The sequence below is a fragment of the Dipodomys merriami genome, unplaced genomic scaffold (assembly GCF_024711535.1).
Source record: "Dipodomys merriami isolate MVZ:Mamm:240054 unplaced genomic scaffold, mDipMer1.0.p SCAF_7, whole genome shotgun sequence".
Lineage (NCBI taxonomy): Eukaryota > Metazoa > Chordata > Mammalia > Rodentia > Heteromyidae > Dipodomys > Dipodomys merriami.
In genome coordinates this window covers 24,624,177-24,643,916 of record NW_027206290.1, presented here as the reverse complement: position 1 = coordinate 24,643,916, position 19,740 = coordinate 24,624,177, and the positions used below count along the sequence as shown (strand labels likewise).

Sequence of the window (19,740 nt, the reverse complement as noted above, 5' to 3'; positions counted from 1 at the left end):
TTTAATGAGGCTACATTATTTATAAAGTTTGTATTGTCTGCTATTTATACTTTTGTATGTGTAAAAATTTTCTTTTGTGGAAGACAGAGATATCTGATTTTCTTTTCCATTAACCAGTTGTTTGTAGTGAAGAAGAAGGAATTGGTAAGGCCGTTAACAATACATTTTCCAGAGACACCAAAGGGTCTATATAGTTCTGTAAAGCAGGACTGAATCCCTTGTGCTGTAAATACTGAACTCGGCCTTGGTCAATCAGCAGTTTACAAAGATGCCCTATCTTCTTCTTTTCTTCAACAGTGAGAATCCTAAATTGAATAAAACATACAAAACATTAAAATTTTGTAAAAAAGTATGACAATTATTTTAGTTACTTCTAGTTACTGAGAAGCTGCTAAATAACCCATACTATACAAGGTGCTGTCTCATCCTTCTAAAATGTACATACATTTTTTTCAGCTGTACCCACCCAGCCCCAAAACATTTAATTAATTTATTACAATTATTATATAAATTGTATAAATTATTAATTATAAATTATTAATGGAAGTATGTCCATTTAACCTACTCTAAATTAGATTGTAAAATAGGCAGGTTCTCATTCCTATAATCCTAGATACTCAGGGGCTGAGATTTGAGGATGTCCTGCCAGCCCAGGCAGGAAAATCTATGAGACTCTTATCTCCAATTAGGTACCAGAAAGTGTGAAGTAGAACTGTGGCTTAAGTGGTAAAGTGCTAGCCTTTAGCAAAAAAAGTGAAAAGATAGTGCCCAGGTCCTGAGTTCAAGCCATAGTACTGGCACATACACACACATGAAATAAAATTAGATTGTAAAAAATAATACTCTTGAAAAAATTGTTGTTAATTGCCCTTGATAAGAAAAGTAGCCTCTCATTTAATTTTTCTTTGGTTCCACTTATCTGAAGTTCAATTACTATGAAAATATTAACTGGAAGTGAAAAATTCCTGAAATAAACAATTCATAATTTTTTTCTATGCCTGTCCTGGGACTTGAACTCAGGGCCTGAGCATTGTCTCTGAGCTTCTTTTTGATCAAGGCTTAGAGCTCTACCCTACTTGAGATAGAGAGCCATTTCCAGCTTTATCTGAGTAGTTTATTGGTGATCATAGTGTCCTGGATTTTCCTGCACAGGCTGACTTCGAACCATGATCCTCAGATCTTAGCTTCCCGAGTAGCTAGGTTACAGGCATAAACTACCACATCTGGTTAATAATTCATAAATTTTAAATTAGTGCCATTCTTAGTAGCCTGATGGGATCCTTCCCACATGGGACATGATCTTTCCTTTGTCCATTGCTCAGTAGTCACCTAAATAGTCATTTCCAGGATCAGATTGATAATGGAGGTATGGCAGTAGACACTGGCTTTGGTAATAGCACTAGTTATAGGTATCCACTGGGCATGCTGGAGTGTTTTACTGGATTATTAAGGGAAGATAACTGTACTGCAACATTACAGTATTTCTTCTTCAATGTTGTGTATTATAGTCACTCACCCCGGCAAATTATCAGTGCTGTCATCTGTGATCCTATATTCTCCATCATCATGCTCTTCACTGTCATCACTTTGACGATCTTTGCTCTTTGTAGTAATAGCTGTGTCTTCCAAAGGCGCTTTCCGCATCCCACAAGTCGCCCAACTACTCATTCGCTGGAAATAGTGGAATTCCACTGCTCCAAGGCCTAGACCCCTGAAATATTCTTTGCCCACATAATGTCTCCATTCACACCTGTGGTGACAACAGAGTGCAATAACAATGCCAGCCACAGGGGTCCACTTCTCTGGGACATTATTTTCACTTCCTTCCTTGGCCAAAGTGTTAATTTCATTTTCTGTTTTATCATTCTTTATGCGTTTGGCTAAAGGTTCTTCATTCCTTTTCTCATAACAGGCAGCATAGGTTTCAACCAAACATCGTAATGCAAGATCTGCAAACACAATTATGTACCCCCCCAAACCACAACATCTTTAAAAGCATTTTTCCACATTTCTTAAATGTTATGGCTTTTAAAAACCAAACAAGAACAACAAAAAGCTACCTACCTTATACTTGTAATAATTCCATCATAAATTACCAACTTTGCTCAAATGTATCAGCTTTCTACTTGTGCCAATTCTATCATAAATTACCAACGCTGTTTAAATGTGTTCTTTTCTGCTTTTATTCTGCAAAGAACCTATTTTCCAATAAAACTACAACTGGAGCTTAAGATCTACAATCTCAATTTGTTGTCCAATTTCGTCTCTCATTTCTCTTACCCTAATTGAGGATGTCAATGGTATAGAAAACATTTTTTTCTTTTCCTATCTTACATTCCAGGAGGAGTTTTGAGCTTAAGAAACACAAAGAGGGCTGGGAAGTTGGCTCAGTGGTAGAGTGCTTGCCTTGCAAGCCTGAGGCCCTGGGTTCAATTCCTCAGCACCACATAAGCAAAAAGAAAAAAGCTGGAAGTGGTGCTGTGGCTCAAGTGGTAGAGCGCTAGCCTTGAGCTGAAGAGCTGAGGGACAGTGCTCAGGCCCAGAGTTCAGGCCCCATGACCGGACCCAAAAAAAAAAAAGAAACACAAAGAAAATGAAGAAGAAAGACAATTTTGCTTAGCAATTGATGAGATGTTCAAGATACTGATTTTGAAATGTAAGACTTTCACAGCAAATAGTATAAATGAGAAGTTGAGAAAATGGGTTCACAATGTAGGAAGTAGACCTCACTGGGTAGCCTTCCTGTATTTGCATTCATTCAGCAAAAATTTAATGACGGCCTTTCATAAGCAAAGCACATGGTGATTAATATGTACAAATGTAGGGGAGCATATACTCCATGTTAAAATGAAAATATTTTAACACATTTTAAAACTAAATAGATTGGCAAGTTCAATAAAAAAATTGTTACAAAACCTACTTTTTCCTCTGATTAGATTGTCATGCTGTGTCCAATTACTTAAAAAAACCAAGTCTTATTCTTAAATTTTATTACCCTAACATGTAAAAACTGGATATTAAATGGTCTGATATTTCATTAGTAAATATATGAATTTCAGTCAACAAATACTGGGAACAGTTATTTGGAGAAAGAGCTTCTCTATGAGCCTTATAAGTTCTCTCTTTCCAGACTTTTTTGGGGGGGGGCAGAGGGGAGGTCTCACTATGTTGCTCAGGTTGGTCTTGAAATAACAGATCTCTTAATACCTACTTTTACATCTTAGGGCTACAAAATAATTTTATTAATTTAAAAATACAAATTTAAGGGGCTGGGAAGGTGGCTCAGTGTTAGAGCGCTTGCCTTGCATGCCTGAGGCCCTGGGTTCGATTCCTCAACACCACATAAGAAAAAAAGCCGGAAGTGGCACTGTGGCTCAAGTGGTAGAGCGCTAGCCTTGAGCTGAAGAGCTGAGGTACAGCGCCTAGGCTCAGAGTTCAGGTCCCACGTCCGGACCAAAAAAAATAAAAATAAAAATTTAAATATGCACAAGGCACATTAGATTTAAAGGACAAGTGGAGTGGGAAGACCGTGAAAGAAAAGAAAGAATAGCATTGAGGAAGGGAAAGAAATGGGACGGTAGTGTCACAAAAGAGGAGGAGACAGATCTTCAAGTAGAGTAAGCAACTGCAGCAGAGATAAGGGGGGAAGGGGAGACTTAGAGTAATTCAAGGGACATGGGAGAGGGCTATCAAATGCTATTCCTTTGAGAAACACAGATTACATAGGAGGAACAAAAAAAATGTGTGCTCTCCCCATTCCATAATGGAACTGGTTTATTTTTAATGAGGGTTAAATAAGACAAGGTATACGATAAAGTCTAAAAATACGAGCAACAATCCAAATATATATTACTTAAAGTCATTTCCAGTCTATTTGAATCGTATCGAGTAGAAGCTCCACGTTCCCCTGTGAGGATGATGGAACAATGGCTGACATTTAGGGAGCACTAACATAGACTAGGCACTGTGGCCAATAATAATAAATTACTATCTCTGGAGCTGGGCACCCATAGTTCATGCCTGTAACCCTAGCTACTCAAGAGGCTGAGATCTGAGGGTCATGACTCAAAGCCAGCTGGGCAGGAAAGTCCATGAGGCTCTGATCTCCAATTAACCACCAGAAAACCAAAAGTAGTGCTATAACTCAAAATGGTAGAGCTAGGCTTGAGTGAAAAAGCTCAGGGACAGCACCCAGGCTCTGAGTTCAAGCACTATGACCAACCAAAAACAAAAGAAAAGAGTTCTTCCCAAAAGTTTCCAAGTACTTCCTTCAAAATAGCCCAAATAAGTGGATAGGTAGAAAATCCCTGTATTTTGCTCCAGAATTGAATATAGTCACTATGAAGATAAATTATAAACACAAAAACAAAAATTACCAGGAAATAGAACTTTTTTTTTGTTAAAAAAATCGCAACTAAAACAAAATGGGGGAGAATGATGGAAAAGGTGACACTGATCAAGATGTTTTGTATTCATCTGACTTATGGAACTGAGACCCTTTTGTATAACTACTTAAAAAAAATAAAAGCTGGGTGCTGCTGGCTCATGCTTATACTCCTAGCTACTCAGGAGGCTGAGATCTGATGACCACAGTTTGAAGTCAACTCATACAGAAAAGTTTGACTCACATCTCCAATAAACCACAAAAAGCTGGAAGTGGAGTTGTGTCTCAAGTGGTAGTCCACTAGCCTTGAGCACAAAAGCTCAGGGACAGCCTAGGCTGGAGGCTCAAGCCCCAGGACCAGCAGAAAATAAATGAGTAAAAATTAAATAAATTTAAAAAATAAATAAAAATTAAAGGAAAAAAATCTAAACTAGCAATGGGAAGCGTGGCTCAAGTGGTAAAGCCTGAGCCTTAAGTGAAAAAGCCACATAAGAGAATAAGACCTTGAGTTCAAGACCAGTATTGGCAAAAAACACACACACACAAAAGTCCCTACAAGAAAAACTAAACTACTTAGAAGAGACCATTAAAAATTATCAGGGACAATTTAAGCTAAAACTTCACGAACTGATTGAGAAATTATTAGTGTGTTTACATACCTGTTGCCACACCACACAGATGCTTTCCAATTCCTACCACAGGTAGTTTTCCTTCTCTTAGCACAGGAATCTTGTCTGAGATAAAAGGAAAAATTAAGTTTGCTCTCTTGGTTCTCACAACTACTAATGTGATCAGAATCTTTGAGTTATAGTGCTGAGTCTTTTTTTTTTCCTGTATAGAATCCCACATATAATACAAGAACTTGTTTACAGTTTATCACATCAGCAAAGTAATAGATTGTTAAATAATTTTAAATACAGTAGTTTATATATAAATGTTGTATTGCTTCTCAAGGAATGGAAAAAGTTAGGATATTTGCATTATTTCCTTTTTGAAGAAATAAAAACATAGGAAAGGTATAGAAAGGGCAGTGAAAATAATGACTGAGGGGTGTATGTGTGTACAGAACTCCACAGCTGATTCATTTCAGCACAATTTAAAATTCTAGGAAATATATTTTATGCAAAATTACACAAAAAAACTATCTCATGTAATGGTTTTGGGCAAAAGGCTTGTGCTTATGGTATGAATAAATTTAAAATTAATTTAAATAAGACAAAGAAGCAATATAAGGACATATTTATCAAAACTTTAATTATTAAACTCTCCTCAAATATACTACTTTACTCCCAGTTGATATCTAAAACCAGAAACTAATTCAATTTGCATTTGTTACATATTCCACATTGACAATGAACTGATTTTAATTGTTTTTCCAGATAAATGGTTTTTTTAGGAAACTCTGAGTTTGAAATTTCTGTACTTTATGGGAGAACTGTGGAAAGTTACACAACTTACTCAAACATAAGTGCTGAATATCAATTTGAAGTCTTTCGAACACTGAATTTTTCTTTCTGTGTTTACCATCCACCTGCATAAGTAGAATATTATTGCAACAATGACTTTTTATGTTAAATAAACCCAGCCATATGCAAATGAAAAGATTTCTATTTTCAAAATTCAAGTTCCATCTTACTTTTTGCCATTTAAAAAAGAGAATGAACAAAATGTTTAAAGTTGTATATTTTTTATGAAAACTCCAAAATAATAAAATAAAAACATTTTTATAAGCCTTGAAAATGGTATCAATTATTGTGCATGTTTATTTTAACCCTAAAAGTTTCCAATTCACTCACAAAGGGACTAAGATGTTAAAGGATTTGCCTATGATTATTTGTTATCGCCTTTATCTTTGTTATCCCTAGTTTATACTGTGGCTTCTTACACCCCTTGAAAGACTGAAATTATTTTAAATGACACCAAATATTCAAATGATGTACAGATCTTCATTTGTTGCCCAGATCTAAGGATCTTCAGATACCTATCTAGTTTTTCTTTTTGGCAGTGTGGGGATTAACTCCAGGGTCTTATGCGTGCTAGAAAAGTATCACTGAGCTACATCTTCAACCACTTCTTTGAAGTTTTGTTATTGTATGTGCTAGTGGAATGCTAGGTTAGTGCTCTACAGCAAATATATATCCCAGCCTTGTTTTTTTTTGTTGTTCTTGTTGTTTTTTTGGTTGGTCATGGGGCCTGACTCTGGGCCTGGGCGCTGTTCCTCAGCTCTTCAGCTCAAGACTAGTGCTCTACTACCAGTTGAGCCACAACACCACTTCTAGCTTTTTCTGCTTATGTGGTACTGAGGAATCGAACCCAGGGCCTCATGCATGCAAGGCAAGCGCAATACCACTGAGCCACCATCCTAGCCCACATCCCAGCCTTTTAGGCATATATCTGATTATAAACCAGAAAGCCCTACTTCAACAGCAAACACATCCAGAACTGAACTCATTTCTTTCTCCAAACCCATCCATCTTCTTTCTCCTCAAGAAAAGAAGTACTTAATCACTTAAGGCATAAAAGCATTTCCCACAATTACTCCTCTTCCACTTATCATGGATAATAAATCAAACAGGTATGAGGTTAGGTTGATATCTTCATAATCCTGAGTATCTGATTTTTAACATTATCATAAGAAACTTAATATACACAACAAAAATATTTGCATATCTGCCCCAGTAGATGGAAGCTTCTTGAAGGCAAGAACCAAATGTTTTTCACTCTATGTCCAGCATATAGCAGAATAATGTCAAAGCACAGAATCTTCCCTAAACTGGAAGATATCTCTAGTCTCATCTAGAGACTTTCCTCTCTAGTCTCATCACTCCTGAGCTCTACGTCACACATCACAATATGCACTCCTACCACACAGCCAAGTTTCCAGGTTTCCCTTCCAGACATTTGGTTAAACTGCTTTTGCTTCCTAGAATACTTCTCAAACTCTTACCTAGCGAGCACTGATTCACTTATCAAGATTTAGCTCAAGCAGCACCTTTTCTAGCTCTTATTCATCATTTCCTCACTGCAATAAAACTTGTTACTCCTTCCACTGAATTCATACTAAACTTTGTATTGCTTTCTTTTTATCTTAACACTTTACAGTCACTACAATTACTTAATAGAGCACAGAGCCTTGCCTTTATTTAACATTGTAATATAAATCCATTTAACAAGACCCAAATTACTTGTTGAATTAATAGTCAGTCAGCAGTCAGGCAGATGACTTTTAACTTCTAGCTTCAGCTTGGCTCTATTTGCATATATTCCTAACTCTGGAAACCATTTTAACAATTCCAATCATGGACTATCAAAATTTAGGCTTAACAAATGTACTTTTAAGTCATGAATAGAAGGATGTAATCAACTAAAAAATAAGAGAAGTTTAAGAGACACATTCCTATCATTTTTTTTCCCCTTAGAGAAAAGTTGACTGGGGGAACGCATGGGTCAAGTGATAGAGTGATTGCCTAACAATCTCATGGCAGTGGGTTCAAGCCCCAGTACTGACAAGAAAAGAAAAATGCTATCAAAGTTTGGTTACTCATGTGCTGATGTGGTTTCACTTACCTTGAATCTTGTAGTTACTTTTTCTACGAGGATGAAGTGAACTTTTTCAGCATCTTTTAAGGCAACATCAACCCAATGAGATAATTTTCCCTTGCCTGCTCCAAACTCAACAAAGCATCTTCTTGGACCAAGTAACTGTAATTTTTCAATGTTACCTAAAATAGAAGCCTGCAAACTTCACAAGATTATTTTATAAACTAGAGCAAACAGGTCTGGCTCAAATGGGAAAACAGCAAGGCAATTCTTCTATCAAGCAGTATGTTCACACCATGGTCATTTCTGTTCAGCTTTAATTTTTTTTCTTGCTTTAAAATATTGAAAACTTGGGGCTGGGAAGGTGGCTCAGTGGTAGAGCGCTTGCTTTGCATGCATGAGGCCCTGGGTTCGATTCCTCAGCACCACATAAGCAAAAAGAAAAAAGCCAGAAGTGGTGCTGTGGCTCAAGTGGTAGAGCGCTAGCCTTGAGCTGAAGAGCTGAGGGACAGCGCCCAGGCCCAGAGTTCAGGCCCCATGACCGGACCCCAAAAAAAAATTTTTTTTAAAAATTGAAAACTGAACAGTCAGAACTGTATCCATGCCAAAAATTTAAAAAATAGTTATACATAGTTTTGAAATGTACGTAACTTTATACTCTGAAAGGCTAAACAAAAATATCACTAATAACTATACGCAAGAGAGACTAGAATACATTAAAACTACAAAGGTAGTTATTGTGGCCTAAAATATACCTGTTGTTTCAAGTGCTTGGTTGCAGAATCCCCATTTCTAGGGTCATTAATGGCATCATGTAATGCTGGGTGAGACATGATGTGATCATTAAGTGTGGAACTCAAACCTGTGGCAAGTATATAAAATGACAGCTGAAGCAGCCAAACCTCAAACTATATGCCTGTAACATTAACCTCTTATAAAACCAAAATAGTATCAACTCATATATCACTTAGTTGTTCCAAAATAATTTAACTTGCAATTTTAGACAGACTTACCTTCACTTGCTTTTCTCAATTTGTTAATTAAGTTTCCCAACTGCTCTTCTGATAGAGAAGAAATGGGAACCTGTATGCAAAAAGAAAACTAAATAATGTAGTCCCCAAATGCTTTAACAAACCAAGAGACATGGTAGAAAATTAACAGGCAAATCTCACAGCCGTTCAGGCTCTTTTTTCCTGATAAAATCTCTCCTGAGCTGTCACTAGATTTGCCCAACTGCTAAATCTCCCTTCACTGGATGCCATGCTACTTTAATTCCTCTGGCATCCTGAGAAGTCAAAAAATTTACACTCAGAGAACTCACAGGGAATTCAGAGCTCTACTACAGCTTCTTATGAGGTAGAAGCTAATCTATGAATTAGCTATTATTAACAATACTGATTCCACAGGAAAATGTATTCCCCACTCAAAATAACATTTATTACAGACAAAAATGAGAATATGGCTTATTCACAATGTGGAGATAACTTACCAATATCACTGGGAATTAAATACTTACTAATTGTTCAGGTATTTCTGTATCATCTTTTAAGCCTGCATTAATATCTTGAATAAAGAAATCCTTGAAAAACAAAACAAAACCATACCATGTTATTAATATGAAACTCACAAAAATTAACCTGAAAAAGATTCTTTTTTTTTTTTTTTGTCGGTCATGGGGCTTGAACTCTGGGCTTGGGTACTGTCCCTCAGCTCTTCAGCTCAAGGCAAGCGCTCTACCACTTGAGCTACAACGCCACTTCCTGTTTTCTAGTGGTTTTTATTGGAAATAGGAGTCTCACTCACAGTCTTTCCTGCCCCGGCTGGCTTTGAGCCGTAATCCTCAGATCTCAGCCTCCTGAGTAGCTAGGATTACAGGCGTGAGCCACCGGCGCCCGGCTGAAAAAGATTCTTTTCTTCCATCTCATACTGTTTATCTGTCCTCCTTCCTCCCATTCATTCAGTTATTAAATAATTACTGAGTGCCTGTTACAGAGATTGGTTTCTTTTCAGTGTTGGATATCTGATAGAAATCAGAAGGTACTAATCTCTGTGAATCTTTGATTCTAGTGAGACTCTAGTTATCTAAATAAGCATATACCACCTAAAAAAAAATTCAGTAGCAATCTCTATGAACATTTTTATCTGTTTATAGCACAGACTAAGGACTGTACCGTTTTGCTTATGGTATTAAATCAAGAACAAGAGTATATTCCATTTGTTAGGCTTGTAGCATAATAAAAAATCCTACAATGACATATTAAAATAAGGTATTAAAAGCTGGGTGCAGGTGCTCATGCCTGTAATCCTAGCAACTCGGGAGGCTGATCTGAGGATCATAGTTCAAAGCCAGCCCGGCAGGAAAGTCTGTGAGACTCTTATTTCTAATTAACCCACAGAAAACTGGAAGTGGCTCTGTGGCGCAAGTGGTAGAATGCTCGCTTTGAGCTGAAGAGCTGAGGGACAGCGCCCAGGCCCAGGTTCAAACACCATAACTGGCCTCCCTCCCTCCCCCCCAAAAAAAGACATATTAAATTACAATGCCATATTAAAATACTGATTAAAAAGCAAAGGCAGCTAAGTGTGGTGACACATGTCTATAACCCCAGCAGTTGGGAGGGGAAGGCAAGGGGGTCACAAGTTTGAGGCTCAGACTGAGCTATACAGTGAGCCCCGTCTGGAAATAACAACAAAACAAAGAAGATGAAATGCCTGAAGAGGCAGGATATGTTTTTGTGTATCAAGGAAGAGTTATGAAGGATACACAAGACAGGTTGCCAAATTTAAAAAATATTTTAAAACAAAAAAATTGAAAGCAGAAATGTTTTGTGACACTAAGTCATTTCATTCATTCATTAATTTCATACCCCCTCCCCCACAATACACTGTAGTATTTAAATTAATATGAGATCTTTTAAGCCTATTTGCAAAGAGATAAATTCTAGGTAAAGATTTAGATCAATATTATGGAACAGAACTTTCTTCAATGATGGAAATGTTCTATTCTACCCTAAATAATGTGGTTTTACAGCGTCTAGATGTAAAATATGGCTCCTGAGAATGTGAAACTAGATTTTCAAGATTAGTTTAAAATTAACCTAGTCTCAAATTAGAAAAGCCCAAGTGTTCAGTGGCTGCTATACTGTATACATTCAGATGCACAAAATAATACCATTTTACAAATCTTGATTCAAAAATGAAAGTAACCCCTGGGTATATCATGTGATATAGTAATGGCTTTTGGCTGACAGATGGCATAAAATACCATTGTGAATTTAGCTTTAATTACATGTTTAACAGTGGCAATAAAGTGGAATGAGTAAAGGTCATGATGCCCTCGATAATACTTATTTTCTATAAAATTCTATTCTGAATTATGACTCTTAACTGTATTTAAAATCCCACATATTGTATTCACTTAAATGAATTTACCAAATTCAAGCCTAAAGAGTCTTGTTAATAACATGTCCATTTGTAATACACTAAATGTAACACACTAATGTTTATGTACATAAATATTATATACCACAGACTTCACTATTTAATTTTACTGATCAAACACTTACAGGTTTTGGCTTCTCTCTTGCATTACATTTTTTCAAATGCTTTGCTAGTTGATCTTCATATACTGTGCTAAATTTAAGGAGAAAAATTTAAATGAGATTTTCAATATTTATTGCTTCTAGTATAGAAAAATCTTTATTTCTATACTTACTGTTTTGGATCTAAAGGACACAGGATTCTTTTTCGAGAATTTTCTTCCTAATAAAATAAAGGAAATATATTTACTTAAATAAAATATCAAGTCTATCTATCTATCTGTAGTATATCTACATTCTCAAAGAGGTGAAAAATTGGCAAAATCATCTCATCAGTTTTAACAACAATGCAATCTACAGTGTAGCTGGCGTTTTTGTATGTAAATAAACACTACCTTAGAAAAATAGTTTCAAATAGGTTTTAGAGAAATAAAATTTTGAATCTGAGACACTTATTTTACATGCCATCAAGAAAAAAATGTTAACTATTTACTTCAACTTTATAATTTAAAAAGATGATAAAATTGTATTTAGTTGTTATGTACAACATGGTTTTTTCCCCACAAATTCTTTATTGTGATTAAGTGACTACATAATTTCCCAAATTTCACAGTATTGTGGGATAGTGATGATTAGTTTAAGTCACAAACACATTCTAATATTCATGGGGTGAATTGTCTATTATGGTCTATAACATTTATGAGTTCTATGAGCTTTGCAATACAGTTATTTCTTCCACATTGGGTGACACGTACATTTCTTTTGTTTTGCATAGCATCAGCTGTTCCCTCTTTCCCACTCATTCCCTCTCTCCCATGGCTGCCATTGAGTTGTTTAGTTCATTTTGATCAATGTCCAGTACAGCTGATGGGTCCTGCTGTAGTATATTTTTCCCTGATTCCCTCTAGTTCTGTGTCCTCCTCCTGGTTTCCCTTCGATGTGCACATATATATCATATATGTGATCAGTAGCATCGGATTATTTAGTAGTGATTCGACCAGATGAGTGGAAGTCCTTTGTTTCTTAAGCCTTTCTAATTTTGTCCTATCACCTTACATTTTGGATTTAACATCCACTTATCAGGGAGACCACAACATGGTGTTTTGACACATGTATACACTGTGAAATAACTAAATTATGCTGATTTACATACATGTTACAGATTCTTTGTGAAAAATTCTGGTCATCTAAATGACACTGGTTTAAGATGCACTGCTATCTCAAGGCTGTTAAAGTGTGGGGAAAAGCATCTTAAAAACAATGAGATATGGCATTAAAAATTTGATATAGGTCATTTTTCACTGGCTTTGCAACTTTTCAGTACAGCCAGCAGTTATATGCTTTCAAGTCACACTAATTTAACTCTACGCCTTGGGAGAAAATAAAGGAAAATTAGTAGTGTTGGCAACAGGACTCAACATTCCTTATGAATCTGTATGAAACATATACAAAATAAAACAAAAACCCAAACTTCCAGCCAGGTACACATACTGCTGAGGGTAAGGTGGGCAGATTACATGGGACTACTAGCTGGAGAACAGGCTGGCAAAACAAAAAATCAAACAACAAAACTTAACTTCCAAAAGGAGGGAATGTGGCTCAGTGATAGAGTGCTTGCCTAGCATGCATGAAGCCCTGGGTTCAATTCCTCAGCACCACATAAGCAGAAAAAAAAAAAGTCGGAAGTGGCACTATGGCTCAAGTGGTAGAGCGCTAGCCTTGAGCTGAAGAGCTGAGGGACAGCACCCAGGCCCAGAGTTCAGGCCCCATGACTGGACCCCCCCCCAAAAAAAAAATCATATCCAGTTAAGAACCACAAGATGAAAATGAGGTATCGCTAATGTCACTACCTATGACACTTTTTTTTTTTAAGATGGGAACCATAACACCCAATTACAACATAAATTACAAATTCAAAAGAATGATCACAATTCAAAGACCAAATGTAGTTGCAGAACGTATTCTCACCTCCTGTTCTGCAGTGTTTCTGTGAGATACTAACTAGATTTCTCTCTTACTGACTCGAGAATTTACTCATATTCTACAATATCACCACCTACAATCACTTTACAGATGTCTGGGAAAGATACAATAACATTCTATGGTAAATCCCATTCTTCAACCAATGGATATTTGCTGGCCCCTTAAAATTAAGCAGTAAATTGTGGGTAGACTTTAAAAGAATTCTCAAAGTAAGTCACAACTCCCACAGGCCAAAACAAGAACATCCCTACTTCAGTATGCTTAACTTTTGTTAAAAGCCCTTCAAACCCAAATAGGAAGTAGGCTCTGGCAATGATGGACCAGTAGGTGATGAGACTAATCAGGACTGGATTTTTCTTAGAAGGATATACTATTTGAATAAGAAATCACATAATGCAAATAATACTAGACTTTCAGAAAGGATGAAAGCAGATGCTCATCTATTTGGTTTATTTTTCTAATTCTGTTGGGCATGCTCTTTCCTCTCAGCATCCTCCTGTCCCTGTTTCTATTTTCCTAGCCCATACATTCTCAGTTAATATGCGGAGACACAAATGGATTGGCTGACCATAGTTATAGGTTTTATATATATATATATATATATTTATATGTGTGTGTGTATATATATATGTTATATGTGCATATACATGCATTAACGAACAAGACTGCAGTTGTTTTTCAATTATACTGATTTTTCATTTCCACATATACTATTTTATATGATCAGCGGAGCTCTCCATTTAAAAAGGCCAATCGTTGTATGTTCGAATTTCTCCTTCCCCACCCCTGCTAACAACCATCGTAAGTTTGTTTCCCTGGAAATTTTAAGTCTAAATAATTTAAGTTTCTTTTCGGCTTGCCTAGACTACCAGGAGAGTCATTCATTCATTCATTCATTCCTGCTCTCCGCTCACCACCGGGAGAATCATTCATTCATCCTCAACTCTCCTCCGATTACCAGGAGATTCATTCATTCATTCACTCCTACCCGGCTCTCACTCCCTCATCCTCCCTCCCCTCCCCCTCCCTCCCTCTCCCCTCCCTCCCCTCTCCCTCCCCGTCCCTCCCTCCCTCCTCTCCCCACCCGCCGGACCTCCGCGGCGCCGGCGTGCTCGCCGCAGAACCTCTTCCCCGCGGCCGCCACCATCCTGCAGAACCGCTTCTTCTTTTCCACGTAGTACCCGCATCTCCCCTCGGCTGGAAACCCAGCAGCGCACGGACTCGCCATCATCCACGTCCCGCCACGCCCGGGACGGTCAGCATCCGGCGGCCGGCGCAAAACAAAAAAAAGAAAAAAAGTTGTCTGTGTCCTGGGGAGTTCTCGTCCCTTCACAAAGATGGCGGATGCCGGTCTCCATCGGATACTTTTCCCTCAACAAAGATGGCGGCATCGCGTCCCAACACGTCGGTCGGTGCCCGGAAACGGCTCACCCATTCGAACCCCAAACCCGCCCTCCGTCGCAAAAACCGGAAGTGACTGATGGTGGCTGCGAGGTCCAAACTTCCTTCGTCTTCCCCCCCCCCGCCCCTCCCCCCTGTTTCTCGCTCCTCCTTCTCCGCGGAGCTAAGCGCCAAACTCAAACTCTGTCCGGAGCCGGACGTCTCCTCGGCGCGTTTGGAGGCCTAGGCCTGTGGACCGGCCGAGGTCTACGATGAGCCAAGTTCTGTTCCAGCAAATAGTCCCCTTGCAGGTGAAATGCAAAGACTGCGAGGAGAGGTGAGGTCCGCGGCGCTCGCTGCCCGCGGCTGGCGGTTGGGGTCGCGCCGGCGGTGAAGATGGCGGCTGGGGACCGTGGGGCGGGGCTGGGGCCGAGGCCGGGGCCGGGCTCGGGGCCGGGGCACTGGCAGGGCCCGGGTGGCCGCCGCAGGCACCGACCGGCCGCTGCGGAGGGGACGCTGGGAGGGGAAATGGGCAGCCTCGGCGACTGCAGCCCGGGAGGCCGCGGAGACCCAGCCTCGCTTCTTGTTGTTGTTATTATTATTATTATTATTAATCATCATCACTAGTAATAAAGGCCCTGGAGCTTGAACTCAGAGCCTGCTCGCTGTCCCTGAGCTGCTGTGCTCAAGCCTGGCGCTCGATCGCCTGAGCCACAGCTCCGCTTCCGGCTGTTTGGTGTGGTCCTTTGGCAATCAGTCTCAACGACTTTCTTGCCCGGGCTGGCACCGAACCGCGATCCTCCGATGCCAGCCTCGGGCGCGCAAGCCTGAGCCCCCTCGCCGCCACCGTGGCCACAGTTGACAGGAATTTCGTTGGTGAAATACTGTCCGCTCGTAAACACTCGCCGTTGGACACTTACTTTGGGGATGTGATGGTTTTCGTGGTAATACTAGAGCTTTAAGTAGGATTGATGTTAAAGCAGGTGATCCGTTTGTACAGCCGCCCCCAGTTCGACCATGCACTCGCCGTCTCTTAGCGTCTGTGTTCCTTCGTGTGTACAGTTGACATAACGTAGTTGTCATTAGGATCAAGTGCGAAAATACATACAATAAAAGACAGATTGTGTAGCCTGGCCCCAATGGCTTTAGTGGTAGAGTGACGTCTAAGCCAATGGTCTTGACTTCAGACCCCAGGATGTCAAAGACAAAAAGTAAAACTCAAAGGTGTAGGAAGGGTGCATAACAAAATTGATTTACCGAGTTGTCAGTAAACTATAATATGTGATCCCAGAACTTGACTCCCATGGATATAGATTTGTGGGTTAGTTTAAGTAGTTGGCTTTGTGTTGTTGTTGTTTGTTTTTGTTTTCGTTTGGGGGGACCCAGCCCAGGGCTTTGCATATGTTGAGTTCCACCTCTGCGGTTTCTCCTGCTCCTACATGCCGTTCATTGTGGTAGCACTAACCACTTATGCTATTGAACATTTGATGGGAGGCTAATCCAGATTGGGTTGCTATAAATGCAAAATAAAATTAACACTGATTTTAAAGATATTCTATGAAATAAAAATGTAAAATCTCAATAAGTTTTATGTTGGTTATGCATTAAAATGGCAAGATTTTGGGTCTATTACATTAAATAGGATGTATAACTAAAATTAATTTATTAACTTACAGAGGGTACAGAGAGTTACTGTTTCATAAGTGAGGTAATGAGTACATTTCCTTTTGGATGATGGATGTCACCCCTTCCTTCACTCTCTTCCATCCTTGCCCACAAATTGTAAAGTTCAAATTCTGGGCCCTTAGCCTTTTTCACTCAGGGCTAGCACTTTACCACTTAAGCCACAGCTCCACTTCTGGCTTTTTGGTGAATTAGAGATGAGTGTCACAGACTTTTCCTGCCCTGAGAATTTCAAAGCTTGATCCTTAGATCTCAGCCTCTTGAGTAGGTATGAACTATCGGCACTTGCACCCTGCCTTCTTTTTATTCTTTCATACCTTTCAGATACTAGTATTTCTTCACCTATAGCAGGGGTCAACAGAGCCCTTAAGGCCAGATGGCCCACTATTTGTAGATGAAGTTTTATTACCAAATTGTTTGGCTGTTTTTGCAGAATTGAATAATTATACTATACTGTTTTTTGAGGGCATAAAGGTCAAGATGTAGCTCACTGTCTCCATAGTATGGCACATGTTCATTTCAACACTGAAGAGAGAGACAGAGAAAGTGTGAAAGAGACGTGTTAGTCAAAAAAGCCTAAATGACTTACTCTGTCGTCCTTTACAGTAGAACCATTTGCTGACCCCTGACATATAGAAACAATAACCTAAACTCTTTTTTTCTTTTGTCACTCATGGGGCTTGAACTCTGTCTGAACGCTGTCCCTCAGCTCTTCAGCTCAAGGCTAGCACTCTACCACTTGAGCAACAGTGCCACTTCAAGTTGTCTGGTGGTTTATTGAAGATAAGAATTTCACGGACTTTCCTGCCCAGGCTGGCTTTGAACCGAGATGCTCAGATCTCAGCCTCCTGAGTAGCTAGGATTACAGGCGTGAGCCACCCGCACCCTGCTCCTAAACTCTTTATTAAGTGTTCGAGGCCTGTTCAGCCCAACAAATACTTGCAAATGCCTACTATGTGCCAGGAGCTGTCCGTGGTGCTCAGGAGATGAATTTCTCTTCTGTACCCACCTCCATACCAGACAGACTAACACATAACCATTGTGCTTATCATGGGACTCACATTTTAATTGAGGAAAGAAAAACATTTCCCCTGGAACCAGGTGCTGGGGCTCACACCTGTAATTCTAGCTACTCAGGAGGTTGAGATCTGAGGATCACAGTTCAGAGTCAGACTTTGCAGAAAAGTCCAGGGGACTCTTACCTCCAGTTAACCACTAGAAAACAGGAAGTGGTGCTGTGTCTCAGAGTGGTAAAGTGCTAGCTTTGAGGGAAAAAGCTCACAGACAGCACCCAGACCCTGAGTTCAAGCCCCACAACCAAAAAAATAAAATAAAATAAAATTTCCCCTGGAGAAGCAGCATGGTACAAATTAAGAGTTCAAGTTCTGGAACTAGATTGTTTTGGTTTAAATCTCATTTCAAACTCTTACTTAGCTGTCCATCTTATACCATTTATTTATTATTTACTTTTTTTGGAGGGGCAGAAGGTTGGTGTTGGGGGTTGCATACATTAAGCACATACTCTACTATTCACGTAAACCATCTAACCCTGCTTATATGATTTTTTAAAAACTTTTTTTACATCTTTTAAAAATTATTTTAATGTATAATAACTACCTATTTCATAGAATTATTGGGGTTGACAGGAGTTAATTCACACAGAACAATGCATAAGGCATTACTTTTTCTTTCATAACTTCAAGGTATATCTTAAATCCCTCACTATAAGGATCTTTCAAAGTTGCCTAATTTGAAATTACCTCTATCCATTTATTAGCTAGCATGATATAGGCAAGAAATTTGATTTCTAATATGTGCCTCAGGTTCCTCCTCTGTTAAGAGTGATAATATTTACTCAAGATGATTGTTGTTAGCTAAGGTGGAAATACAGGTATCACAGGCTCTCAGTAGGCATTAATAACCCTTCCTTTCCCTCTCTTGAATCCCTGAAATAAAATCAGAAGCATATCTAGGGAAAAGTCATTTAATCTAACCTCATCTGGACCATGTTTGTTTGTGTTTGTATCCCTAGCACCCACATAGTACCTGCCTTAGAGTAGCTTTTATTTGTCTCAGCTACTGGGTGACAGCAGCAGGCTTGAATCCAGTTCTGCTAATGATGGGTGGTAAAGATGTTCTTTGTTTAAAACAACATCTATCCAATCTAACTGTCCCAGTGGATATTATGCAGATTTATGTAGTGTTCAAAGTGGTATGCTTACTGAAATGAGAAGTAGTATTTTTATTAGAGATTTTTTTATATTGCTTTATTATGTCATGAACCTTTATAATGGAGCAAATAAGATTTGTAGTTGAAGATAGTATATTCCCTGGAAGCTCAGATTTTTCTACAGATTTCGGGGGGAGTATTTTTTTTTTTATTTGAAAAGTATTTATTTGATAAGAAGTCAACACCAATAAGGTAATCCAGTTTTCAAAATGACCAAGCATCTGATACACATTTCACAAAGGAATAGATACAAAGGAAATAACAGGTATGAAAACGTTCAATATTGCTTATGGTTAGGAATGAATAACCCAAAAGGAGATATCCTCTCATTCTACTCAGAATGTCCATTACCAAAGATAAAAAGTTACAAATCCTGTCAAAAACACACAGAATGCAAGATTTTATGTTCTCTTGGTGGGAATGTAAATTAGAGAAGCTATTCCAGAAAACTCTATGCAGAGCTTTTAAAATATTGAAAATAGAACAATCACATGATATTGCTACTGCACTAATAGGGCATGTAACTAGGGAAATAAAATGTTTTCCTTTTCAAAAAAGTAGCTACCCATGGGCTGAGAAGGTGGCTCAGTGGTAGATCACTTGCCTTGCATGCCTGAGGCCCTGGGTTCGATTTCGGGGGGAGTATTTTGGACTAGACATGTGGAACATATTTGATTTTTAATCTTAATTTTAATTTTCTCCCTCACATTAATATATTAGGCATTTCAAATATATGCAGTATGATTGGTTGATGGTTATAGCAATATAACTTGCAGATTTATATAACCGGATTGAATTTTTTAAACAAATTTTTGAAGTATGGAAGGACTCCAAAACTGTGAAGCATAAAAAACTAGGTGTCAAGTACAGTATCATGCCACTATGGTGATTCATGTTAAAAACAGCACTAAAACAAAACAGTGTAGAGCAAAAAAGATCTGCACAAACCATCAAATTGAATTTATTCATTTCTACAAATTAGGAAGTTAAGGTGGTGGTGGGTT

The 19,740-nt window shown here is 38.6% G+C and overlaps 2 protein-coding genes across 7 annotated transcripts in view; one reads left to right on the top strand and one right to left on the bottom strand.

The window, feature by feature from the left end:
• Positions 1–55: 55 nt before the first annotated feature.
• Trmt13 (tRNA methyltransferase 13 homolog) lies at positions 56–14,837 on the bottom strand. 2 transcript variants are annotated; one of them, XM_070007814.1, is made up of 11 exons: positions 14,537–14,837; positions 11,637–11,683; positions 11,488–11,554; positions 9,441–9,503; positions 8,938–9,007; positions 8,680–8,786; positions 7,952–8,119; positions 5,843–5,915; positions 5,044–5,118; positions 1,517–1,949; positions 56–305 (listed from the first exon to the last, which is right to left on the bottom strand). In XM_070007814.1, exons 1-11 carry the CDS (start codon positions 14,672–14,674, stop codon positions 110–112), a joined length of 1,437 nt encoding a protein of 478 aa, XP_069863915.1. In that variant the 5' UTR covers positions 14,675–14,837; the 3' UTR covers positions 56–109. The 2 variants fall into 2 exon arrangements, with proteins under 2 accessions (XP_069863915.1, XP_069863916.1); XM_070007815.1 differs by having other exon boundaries at positions 7,952–8,086.
• Positions 14,838–15,018: 181 nt separating this feature from the next.
• Positions 15,019–19,740, top strand: part of Sass6 (SAS-6 centriolar assembly protein) — a 30,743-nt gene continuing 26,021 nt past the window's right edge. For all 5 annotated transcript variants that reach the window (XR_011368805.1, XR_011368806.1, XM_070007808.1 and 2 more), the window contains exon 1: positions 15,019–15,160. Coding sequence is in view for 3 of the 5 variants with exons in the window: in XM_070007808.1 (XP_069863909.1) it covers positions 15,096–15,160 (65 nt within the window). In the remaining 2 variants the exon portion in view is untranslated. The remainder of the gene's footprint in view (positions 15,161–19,740) is intronic.

Bases quoted from the DNA above. Each gene is read 5' to 3' on its own strand.
- Trmt13 (XM_070007814.1), bottom strand. From the start codon at position 14,674: ATGATGGCGAGTCCGTGCGCTGCTGGGTTTCCAGCCGAGGGGAGATGC. The intron at 9,504-11,487 runs GTAAGTGTTTGA...TTGTTTTTCAAG, and splicing joins CAAGAGAGAAGCCAAAACCT to GATTTCTTTATTCAAGATAT. The intron at 8,787-8,937 runs GTAAGTCTGTCT...TACTTGCCACAG, and splicing joins ATTGAGAAAAGCAAGTGAAG to GTTTGAGTTCCACACTTAAT.